The 12,628-nt window shown below is 31.2% G+C and overlaps 1 protein-coding gene across 3 annotated transcripts in view; it reads right to left on the bottom strand.

Annotated features, from left to right (window-relative positions):
- Positions 1-840: 840 nt before the first annotated feature.
- Positions 841-12,628, bottom strand: part of LOC140439427 (androglobin-like) — a 174,674-nt gene continuing 162,886 nt past the window's right edge. For 2 of the 3 annotated variants that reach the window (XM_072529330.1, XM_072529335.1), the window contains exons 18-20: positions 8,658-8,813; positions 6,444-6,604; positions 841-1,085 (exon numbers count right to left, since the gene is read on the bottom strand). In XM_072529330.1, coding sequence (XP_072385431.1) covers positions 949-1,085; positions 6,444-6,604; positions 8,658-8,813 — 454 coding nt within the window. In that variant the 3' untranslated portion in view covers positions 841-948. The remainder of the gene's footprint in view (positions 1,086-6,443; positions 6,605-8,657; positions 8,814-12,628) is intronic. The other variant, XM_072529344.1, reaches the window with a different exon arrangement.

Below are 12,628 nucleotides of genomic sequence, written 5' to 3'. Positions count from 1 at the left end.
CTGATTCCTTATTCGCAATTCATTTGTTAAAAAATATTTACAATCAACATAATTTAGTGTAAAAAATATTAGAATCGATCCATCTCCACATTTCCCGAGGGACTTTAATAACAATAATACGGGTGCTTTCTCATATCGGCATCCAAGAAAATGAGATGGCTGACAGCGCTGCAAAAGAAACATCTACATCCAACTTACCCATCTACAGCATACAGCTCCTAAAATCAAAATTCAAAAGAAATATCAAAGACAAGTGACAGGGGCTTTGGATCACCAAAAACACAAAGCTCAGAGAAATACAACCTAACGTTTACAGCTATTTATCCCTAGCATCTATGAACAGAAAATAAAAGATAGCAATACGAAGATTGAGAATAGAGACTCGTTTGACACACGGTCATCTTATGTCCTCTACAGACCAACAGTTATGCTCTCACTGCAATGATATTCCTATTACCGTCAAGCACATCCTCACAGAATATCAACACTACCAGGTTACCCGGATTGCCAACAATATACCCCACTGTCTAGAAGAACTTCTGAACTGTTCAAGCCGACTCAAGAGCTTAACAAAATATAATTTACATAATATTTTTATTCTTCACTATTGTAAACTCTGTATCATAATTGTTTAGGTGCTACTGTAAACCTTTGCTCTTGTGTCAATGACCTAAAATGTCAAGACACGTTAATTCGAAATAAAAAAAAATGTTTAAGTGAAACTGCTTTGTGTTAATTTCATTTAAAAACCATTTTGTTTTGCGCTATTATTTATTTCATTAGGGTATAAAGTATCCAGAATGTAAATGAAGTAGGAAGAAGGACTGAATAATGTTTTGGCTGATGATATAAAAATCTATTTAAAATTATAAAATGATAAAAATTAAAATATTACAAAAGATAGTAAAAACGTAATGCAAAAATAAATATTGCGTCCTTCTTTGTTGTCTATTTTTTCTTCTTCTTATTGGTAATGCCTTTTTTGCCTTTACATTTGGGCCTCACAATGTCACGTATATTCTGCAAGAATTCAAATCTTTCTTTATAAACTTGATTCATCATCCATACAGAGTCTTGTTGTATGTCTATAAATAACAAACATTAAAAAATTGAATAGTATTTTTAACATGACAGCAAAAGCGTGATATTAATATTGTGTAACAATGGATTATTATGAACTATGCCTATAATGTATTAAAACTTCAAAGGCCAAAAAAATGAATCCCGTCAATTATTTTATTAATACAAAAACTAGGTTGACTTTATCTTGCCAGCTATGAAAACGCACGAGGACCCGGGGGCAAGAAAATTTAGTCTAATAATAGTTGGTCATTCCCTCGACTTACAGGCTTATAATTTATTATAATGATTTTGAATTTTTTACTAAAATTGAGTATAATAATAATACTTCAGGATAATAGTGCTGAGATAAAATATTTCTTATACAAGAAGTTCTACAAAGACCATTTATACAAATGGTTAGGAGATTAAGAAAGAGTAATAAACTAGAAAATATGTAAAATTTCTCTTAGAAAAATGCCTTTTATTTACTACGACTTGTACTTTTCTCTTGGAAAAATGCCTTTTATTTACTACGACTTATAAAACAAATGTATTTGCTCTTCTTAGTAGACGAAGCTGCAAGGAAATAAAATTTCCAAAAGCTGGACTAAGTTCAAAGCGTTTACTTATATCAGCTCAAATAATCTATTGACTGCATTTCCTAAGAATATATATATATATATATATATATATATATATATATAATATATATATATATATATATATATATATATATATATATATATCAGAGTATAATATATTCGGTCAGAGTTTTTAATCGGTAGGTCCAGCTAAAGCAAGACTTCTAGTTATCAAGTTATAAATCTCGCTAAAATAGTCAGTAGGATCTGGTTCATTTGGTTTAAAAACATCCACTAGGTGTTCAGGAACGGCTGAAGCTTTTTCTTTGTTATATCTGGCCTATTTACCCTGCATGTCTTATATTCTTCTTCTTCTTTTTCTTCCTTTTTATAAGCAATTCTGCTTATTCATTGGCGAGCGAATTAATACCTCTAAGGATATTTCTTTTGTCGATTGGTGAGTCGCTATTTTGACGACACAGGTTTCCTTCATTCTGCTTATGTTGTTATTCCATTACTTTTTTCTATTTGTGTCCATCTATTTATGCACTGTATACATGTTTTTCTAATGCCTTCATTTCTCTTTCGATTTCTTAGCGTATTTCCTATAATTTTTCTCAGTACTCTAATCTCTGCTGTTTCCAATAGCCTTGGCGTTGTGGCTTTGTCGGGTTTTGTTTCTGAAGCATATGTTATTATTGGTCTGACACTGGCTTTAGAAATTCTTGACTTAATCTCAGTGTTAATGTGTCTGTTTCACCATATAGTGTTATTAAGGCATCCTGCCAGTCTAATTGGTTTTATACTTGACCTCATACTTCATTGTCCAGGTCTCCATAGCTGGACAGTGTGATTCCCAGGACATATCTCTTATTGGATGATTATAATATTGTGTGTGTGTGTGTGTGTGTGTTTGGTGAGTTGGCTTGGAAACTAGTCCTTTAGCCACAGAATTGTAATGTAAGATATTAGTTTTTAAATAATGTAACCAACTTTAAATAAAAAGTTACATATTAGTTCGTATACTTCTCTACTATCTAAGGAGAGTAAATGGGTGATGTTTGTGGGAGTCTGAATTTTAAGTTCTGATAGTTTTGAATACAGCTGATCTGTTTCATACCTATGTTTATCGCACTTAAAAAGAATATGGTTGATGTCACATTGTAATATATTATCGCATGAGCATACCCCAGAAGGGATAATATTTAACTTAGCCAAGTGAGCTGGGAATGCACCGTGATTAGTTTTCAGTCGAGTAATTGTGGCTGTCAACTTCTTTGGCATTGCATATTTGAAAATATAGTCAACATCTTGTGGTAGAGTAGGGTGGATAGTATAATATTGATTATTTGAATTCGTTGCTATGTTTTTCCATTTTTCTTTCCAATTTATAAAAATGTTGTTATAATAATGTTGTTGTAAGTCCTCCAATGTAAATATGGGAATATAGAGTCCAACAAGTCCATAATATTGTGGTTGTTTATCATCTTTGTTGCCTTTCAAAGTGAGTAGTTTGTATCTTCAAAGGCTATAAGAGGACTTGGTAATCCTTTAGTTTGTTATCCTTGATTAATCCTTGGATAATCCTTGGTTTTCCTTTGTTTTTGATAGTATTTAGTAATTATTAGATCTTTGTAAAATCGTTAAATGTTTAGTATTGCTTTATTGCTTGCGCTTCTCGATATAGGCTATTTTTTTGTAGATGCCTTTTCTCTAGTATTTTTTGTTTAACGTAAGTTTATTATTTTTTTTAGGTTTAGTGTAGTCAATAGTCGGGGTTGCTGTCCACGCTGCTTTCTGTATAGCTAATGTAAAGAATGTTGTTGGATCCTCTAGTTATTGTGGCGTTTTAGAGGAATTTGCAGATTGATTTGTGCATCTAAGTGTTCCCTAAATTCTACCCAGCTTGTTTTATGGTTATATAGAGTAGTTTGATTTGGTTTTTCAATTATTTTATTTAACAGTAAGGTTATATTTGACAAATGATTCGAGGATAAATCTAAAGTCTAAACGAAAATAAAACAGTTGTCTGCAAATGGAAAGATAAAAGAGATGTTCTTATGCTCAGTACCAAACATGACGACTCTATGGTGACAGTAACTTGCAGAGAAGGACAAGAAGTTAATAAACCAGCGATAGTTGTAGATTACAACAAAGGAAAAGCTTTTGTCGACCAGTCTGACCAGATGGCATCTTATGCGCCATACGTGAGAAGAACCGTCAAGTAGTATAAGCGACTCGCTTTTCATTTTGTTACTACAACAGCTATGGTAAATGCTCTGCATCTATATAACAAAATTAATAATAACAAAATGGGCATAATAGAATTCAAAGAAAATATCATCGAGGCTTTGGTTTATCAAGATTTAAATCCAATTCTATCAAGGCCTTCCACTTCCAAGATAAAACATTTCCTGAAAGAATACGAGGGACAAAAGAGGGTTACCAGGAAAAGGTGCAGTGCATGCTACAAGACTATGTCTCAGCGACAAAATCCAGCTTATGCTCGAAAAAAATAAATACATATTGTGATACATGTAACCTGCCAATGTGCCTCGAATGTTTTCAAAAACATCTGGCAACTATCTCATTTCCAAAAGTTTAATTTTTATTATTATTGTTGTATTGCGTCAACATTGCTGGTTTTTTAATGTTTTGCTCACTTTGTTCGTTTATTTGTATAAATATTAGGATAAAATTCCATTTATTTTTGTAATATACTATTTAAAAATACAAAATTGTATCAGTTTTTTGCACGGCTCAAAATCACAACTGATACATTCATTCTGCTCGGTCCATGTAAAATTCTGTTGTTTCCTGGGACCATGCGAGGTCCCATCTAGATATTCGGTATGATATGTATCATGCCCTAACATGGATTTCTTACGCCTACTTGCATAGGCCGTTGGCGTTCCATTCACCAATTTTGTTAGTTGAGTCATTTGGATATTTTATTGACGAGAGTAGTGATCAAATTCATTATTGTAGCCGTTAAATTTAAAAATTATTTTATTATAAATTTCAATTCTGTCATATCATTAGTTTGTTAGACAGCTAGATTAGATGTGGTTTGGTAATTTATTTGGACAGTGTATGGTTGTATTCTCTGGGCGTATGTGCCTCTATGCAGCCTTTGTAATTCGCTGGATGATTTTCGCTACAGTTGACACATTTAACATTGATATGTTGTGTTTTTCTGGAGCAGTCTTTCGCAAAAAGACTCTTTGTGCATTTAACACAGCGAGGCTGTTTGTGACAAAAATTTTTTGTGTGTCCATATCCTAGACTTCGCAAGCACTGTGGTATCTCTCTGTTGAAATTACATTTGAGTACATTCGATGTTTCATTGTATATATGTCCTTGTTATTTTTATTTTGTGTTAGATCTATAAAGAACAGAGAGTACAAGAACATGTACTTCTTGCCTACAAAATATTTGTCTCATAAGTACCTTATAAGGGAGTAAATACTGACGCCGGCCTATCGGCTGTTTTAGATGAAAATTATTGATTCTAGCAAAAATAATTAATAGCAGATAAGTGTGTGTTCTCAAGTAGCTATCCATCAAGCTATCCTCAAGTAGCTATGTGCAATACGCTATCTCTCTTTGTCTCAAAAATGCAGTGAAAAGTGCATTAGTTTTCGCTATATTCGCAGGCCACAAAACACCGGTATAAATAATGAACAATGTTGTGAAGCAAACTCTTACATTCGTAATAGTTGTTTTTTTAAATATTCTCTCGTTATTAAATGTGTAGTATCGATCGATAACTCTTTATTTTTATCTAAGTACAACCCGATACAATTAAACACATAAAGAATTATCGCCATAAAGTCTGCTTACGTACCTATATCGAAGAAATATCTTTAATAGTTTCATGGTCCTAAAATATTTTTACTGTGCCCCTTTAGGAAAAGGAAGTCAATAAGCTTTCCCCAACAATTAGTGGAGATTACGGCAAAGTTCCATTAGTTGGTATATTCTTGTTACCGATTTCTTCTTTTAGTATTGGCCACCTGCTACATTCTGCTAATAGATTTGCTACAAGAAAGATGTTTCTTTGATTTTTATCTTTTTCAGATCTGTTTCTTTCATTACTCTTGACGTATTCTTGCATTATACTCTACGCTTATTTTCACAGGCATGTTTGGATATCTGGGATTTTTTAAAGTCTGTGTTTTGATGTGTTTTATGCTTGTTTATCCTGACATTTAGAGGTCTTGCAGTTTCTCCCAAATAAAATATGATGCACATTTTTTATCTTTCTTTTGTGTTGTTAGGTTTAAAATCCATAAGAAAAATGAAATGTCTATAATTGGCTGTATAGCATCAATCACAAAAGTTTGTTTAAAATCTTATATAAAAGGTATCCAATTTATGTTATATACCTTTTATAACCTTTTATAAAGGATTTTGTATAAACTTTTGTTAGGTTTGGTTTTGAACACAATAGATCACAGTTTCCTTGTATTGGTTCTTTTGAATGTTGTTGTTTTGTACTTGATGAAGTAGCTGAAAATCTAATCTAGTTACTTAATCTCGCTTATTTTGTCTGTTCACACTTTAAACCTCGTCAATTATGTGATGACCAAAAAAAAAACAGTAGTATTTTTAAAATCTTATTTTAAAGGTATGTCAAAAACTAAAAATTTCTTGATATTGTATCAAAGTTAAGTCATATTTAAACTATTATTCAGACCAATTTTTAACAGATAATTTTAACAAGTGATTAATCTATACTATATAACAAGAAAAAGATTTTAATTATTTTAAAATATTTCACTGCAAAACGTATAATACCTTTAAACCAATTATTAAACGTTTCCAAATTGGCGATGTGTTCATCCGTAAACTGTTCCATACTTTTCGCCTCATTTGTCAGTTCGGACTCGCTGTAGACGGAGACCGCTGTCAGTATTTTTTGTATATCCTGCTTCACATCCTCCGTGGATTTAACCACCCTGAAAATAACAAAACAGGAAACAAAATAAATTTTCATATTAACTCACTTGTCTCGACAGGCACAAAATTGTATATTTTGCCACACAATTTAAGTTGAAGGAATTTGTAAAAATAAATTTATATATATATATATATATATATATATATATATATATATATATATATATATATATATATATATATATATATATATATATATATATATTTATTTTTTATTTTATTTATTTTTTTTATTTTTTAATATATTATGGAAAACTGCAATATACACGACCATTATTTTATTTTCTCAAAAATATTTTTAGTTAATTGTCGGGGAATATTAAACCGGGTTCCTACAATTAAGATCTACAACTGACCAGCTATTCACAGTGAAACAAATTCTAAACTAATCGTGGGAATACGACATCGACGTCCACAACATATTCATAGATATCAAACAGGCCTACGACTCAATTAATAGACAAAAATTATATCAAAAATTGCATAGCTTTAAAAAAAACACATCCGACTAGTAAAAGCAATTGACTCGTTAACAGCAACTGTTAGAGTACAAAATAAGCTCACTGAGAACCTTTTAATCGTTAAAGTATTAAAACAAGAAGACGGGCTGGCATCGACACTATTTAACTTGACTGTTGAATATTGTGATGAGACAGTGATGATAAAGATATAAACAAAATAGACAACATACTTACAGCAACGATGATTACATCAGGAAAAGAAATAGCAAAAAAGGATCTAAAAAGAACAACTATAATATATCAACAAAAACAAAGAAACTTATGGATAAAAGAAGGAATCTGAACGAGGAAAGCAAAAGAAAATCTATAGAATATGTAGAAATCAATAAAACATTAAGCAGAATGATGAAAAAAAAAAATAAGAGAAAAGAAGAAGAAATGAAAATAGAAGAAGTAATACAGAACAACAAAAATATGAAATGATTAAGACCAAAATTGGGTAAGTGTGAAAGAAACAAAATAAAAGATGTAAACGGGCTAGAAACAAACATTAAAGATGAAAGAAGAAGATTATGAAAAGATCATAAATGTAATCCACCATTTTTACTCAGAATTATATAAAACAAAAACGAAACCACCAGAAGAAATTAAAAACCAACTTAAGGCTAAAATAAAAAATGTCAACTCAGAGCTACAGCCAGAAATAAGTAAATCAGAAATAAAGAAGGAATTGAAAGAAATGAAAAACAACAAATTGCCTGTAAAAGATGGAATAACTGCAGAGATGCTGAAATATGGCGGAAAAGTGGTAATTAGTGTGTAAACTCCTAACAAAAATTTTAACCAATAAAAGAACAAGCTGCTTTTAGAAAGGAATTCAGCACAGGTGACCATTTACTAAGTATGAAAATACTTATAGAACGAGCAAATGAATACCACATTCCTCTATATATATATAACGTTCATAGATTTTGAAAAGGCTATAGACAGTGTCGAACATTGGGCAGTGAAAAGTTCTTTGATTAACAGCAGAATTGACCACAGATATACGGAACTAATAGTCAATATATATATATATATATATATATATATATATATATATATATATATATATATATATATATATATATATATATATATATATATATATATATATATATATATATATATATATATATATATATATATATAAGGAAGCCAAAACAACAATTAAAGTATATAAAGGAACAAAATCAATCCATTTAAATATAGGCGTGAGACAGGGCGACACAATATGACCAAAACTTGTCAATCAGGTTCTGGAAGATATTTTTAAAAGATTAGAATGGGAAGAAAAAGGTATAAAAATTTGTGGACAACGCTTGAACTATCTAAGGTACGCTGATGACATCGCATTGATAACCGATAAAAAAGAAGAATTATTTGATACGATGAAAGAACTCGACGTAGAAGCAGGAGAAATAGGTCTTAATATGAATTACAGAAAAAAATAATTATAACAAATTACCAAAATTATAACAAATACAGATTCAGACATCACAATGAGAAGACATCACAAACATATAAGAAGAATATAAAATGTAAATCTTACGTAAATCCTTGTTGACTCAAATTTGTTTTCGAATATTGGGTAATATCAATTAGGGGTACAATATATTCCTCAAAATCTTTTCGATTTATAGTTCTTGCTTCATGATTGGTAATAATGTTGTCATTTAGTATTAGATTTTCTTCAAGAAATTCTTTCCTTAAAATTTCCATAGTTAAAATTAAAACTGCTCTCATTAAAAAGCTACTCTTAGTTCACGAAATCCATAATATTTATTATTTTTGAAAAAGATTTTATTAAATCCAGTTTTTAGGCTACACATGTTATTATGAAATATAGTATATAAGTAAATTAAAATATGAATTGTATGCATTATCAATACAAGCAAAACTCCAAACCCCAAACTACTAAGAAGCCTTTATAAAACCTAAAAATTACATATGAAAGCACAGAAACATTTTGAAAGATTTAATTTACAAAAGAACTACTATTTTTTATTATTTGATTTGATGTTGTTTAATGATCAATTGCTACTTTAAAACACTACTATATTTTCTGGGAAAAAATTATACTGATAAATATGGAAGTCCTTACCTACCAAATAGCTGACTTTGTAGACGGGTTCATACTGTCAAGATTATTCATTATAAGATTCCTCTAGAAGTCAACTTAAAAAACCAAAGAGATTATAGTGGCAGATGACATTAAGGTCCCTTTTAGCAGCGAAAAGATCTTGATTGCACAAATTGATTGCCACAAAGGCTTGAAAGCCATGCTTAAAAAGCCATATTAGAACCAGAAGAGCAGGCTCATGAGGGTGTCATTGTATCATAATATTTGGTATATAAGAGAAAAAAGACCGTTCCAGTAATAGGGGCCAACTCAAATGACAACAAAATCACCTTTAAAAAGGACCAAGTACTTGAAATATGTGAGCCAGTTTTAAAAGTAATCAGAATATAAAAACACATGCCAACAGCCACCAGTATACGCTCTCCACGGAACTGATAGAAAATCTAAAGAAGTCATGGAGCGCTGTATCTGAAAATGAATACCATAATATCACATATACTTTTCCCATAAGACAGGCACCAAAACGTCTCCCATCTTAAAAACAAAAAGAGGCTTTTGCTATTTTTAAATATATGCGGAAAAAGAATATTATGGAGGAGTCAAATAGCTAATGGTCTTCTTCAGTAGTATTGATAACCAAGAAAGATGGCTCCACCAGATTCTGTGTCGATTATCCACTGCCTAAAATTGACGATACCCTTAACGCCTTGGCTGGACCGAAATAATTTTCTACACTGGACCTCAAAAGCAGCTACTGGTAAGTTGCTGACCACCCTAAAGACATAGAGAACACAGTACTTTCTTCTGGAAGTGGGTTTTACCAATTCAAAGTCGTGCCATTTGGATTGTGTAATATACCTTCCCTGCCAATCATGGTCATCGGAAAATATTTAAATGAACACCTTGCCAATGCCAAGTTTTTAGCAGACTAAAGAACATTCCCAGTTATCTAATAATTATACTATAAATAAGCTATAGAAAAACTGAAGCTATTGAAAATAAATTAGCCTTACCAAAAAAAATTATATACATACATATTTAGTTATTTATAGTACCTAATAAGTGAAATGACTTTTATTTACCAAACAATCTATAATATTTTTGAAAATGTAGAAATTGCAATCACTTTTGACAAAATAAATTTTCTAATACTTGGAAAAATATTTCAGTATGATAAAATAATAAATAATAAGAGCTATTCAGTAAATTCTAGTAAATTCTATAATTACATTTGTATTAGAGCTTGCATAAGTTAAATCGAGAACATATAAATACCAACTATTCCCTGCAAGGAAAAATAGAAGGAAAACGGAATCCAGGCCGTAGAAGAATGTTATGGTTGCGTAATTTGAGAAAGTGGTTTGGCTGTACCACTAATGAACTTTTTAGGTCAGCTGTAAACAGGGTCATGATAGCCTTGATGATTTCCAATCTCCCATATGAGTGGCACAAGAAGAAGAAGAAGAACCATTCCTTATTCCCATTTCTCTGAACAACTCAAATGTTCTTATCCATTTACATTACAAACCTTTCCTTGCACTTAATGAATTTAGCTATATCTACGTGGAAGATATATGCATAGAAAAAACTCAAAAGAGTTTTTTTATAAATAGGTTAGTAAGTAATTATTATATATTACTCTAAGAATATTTTTAAAAATCTTTTGCAATTACCGCAGCTACGCTAATGGTCGTATCCAAAAATCTCCCTTTTGTACCTCGCCGAAATGAATGAGAGGTGCCGATATAGGAATTTAAAATATTGTTTCTTTATAGACCTAATTCTTCCTATATCTTTCAGCTTTTTTTATTCATTAAAAGAAATACCAAAACATGCAGATTACTTGATGATTCAATACTAATTTGAGGTTACAAATCCACACACGTGTTTTGAAGAACAACACGTTTGTGAGGGCTAGGAGTGAGCGGTGTCAATGTAAGTTTTGAAGTGTTTCACGTTTATGTGGGCCGGGAGTAAATGGTGTAACAATACCAAAAAAAATAAATACAAAAAAAAATCAGTAAACAAAACTGGTAACCAGGGTTTCTTTTTCAGGAACAACTAGAAAAGTTGACATGGCGAGACTGACTGCTCATCCAGATGAAATCTACGAACTGCTGGATGAAATTGATTCCAATTTGAAAATTAAACTCAGAGATGATGATAACGATTGGGTACCGTCTGAAGAGGAGAATTTGTCTGTACAAAATGATGAGATTGAAAAAAGTGATAAAATCTGATGAAAGTGGAGACGAAAATGATTTCGCAATTCCCAGTACTGTACAAAATCTCCAAAAATCATCAATGTTAAATTGGGGTAGAATTAATCCATTTAAAAATGAAAATATACCCGAAACAATACTTCCAGATCTCATTGAAGTTTTAACACCATGGTGATACTTTGAAAAGTATTTAGGAAACTCATTTTTTCAACTGTGTGCTGAACGTACTGCACAATTTTATTTACAAAAACACGGAAGGGAACTTAAACGCAAAGTAACTCCTGAAGAAATAAAAAAATTTTATATAAGTTATAATGTGTTATTTAAAATTCCCTCGAATTCATTTATATTGGAGCAGTCGCTTTAAACTTCTTGTTATTTCGGATGCAATTCCAAGATATAGGTTGTACCTCTTGAGAGTCAATCTTCATGTTGTGGATATATGCACGGTAATAAAAGAAATTAAAAAAAAATCGTCTGTGGAGAGTTCAGCCAATGATCGATTTAGTCAGAAACCGATGTCGGGAATTCAAGAGAGAATCTGAAGCTACATTTTCAATAGACGAACAGATGATTCCGTTTCTTGGCCGATGTGCTTCTCGGCAATATGTAAAAAATAAACCAAGGTCTGTGGGTTTAAATTTAAAATCTAGGACAGTACCATCACGTTTTATCAAAAAGTGATGGTACTGTCCTAGATTTTAAAATATATCAAGGAACAAGTACCAATTTAAGAAATAAAGAACTGGGACTCGGACCGTCAGTCATCCTTAGGCCAGTGGAAACGTTACCGGTTAATAGCTTTTTATTCTTCAACAGAAATTTTTTGACGATACCTTTGTTGCTCAAATTATCTGAGCTACAAATACATTGCACAGGAACTATTATGAACAATCGTTTTAAAGGATTTACATTTAAAACAGATAATCAGATGAAAAGAGGCGATTCTGAGCAGGTTGTTAGCAGTGATCAAAAGATATGTATCACTAAATGGAAAGATAATAAATCCGTTTTAATGGCATCTACGGCTTTTGGACAAGAACCTACACATTTAGTCAAACGATGGGATAAAGCTACTGCTAGTCGTGTAGAGGTTCCATGTCTAAACGTAATTAAAATTTACAATAAAAAGATGGGTGGAGTTGATATCTGCGATCAGATGATGGAGTGTGATAGAACTTTCTTCAAAACTCGTAAATGGACATTGAAGGTAATCCT

The sequence above is a fragment of the Diabrotica undecimpunctata genome, chromosome 1, assembly GCF_040954645.1.
Source record: "Diabrotica undecimpunctata isolate CICGRU chromosome 1, icDiaUnde3, whole genome shotgun sequence".
NCBI lineage: Eukaryota > Metazoa > Arthropoda > Insecta > Coleoptera > Chrysomelidae > Diabrotica > Diabrotica undecimpunctata.
Note: the sequence above shows the minus strand (reverse complement) of the source record. Positions and strands in the feature narration are given on the sequence as shown.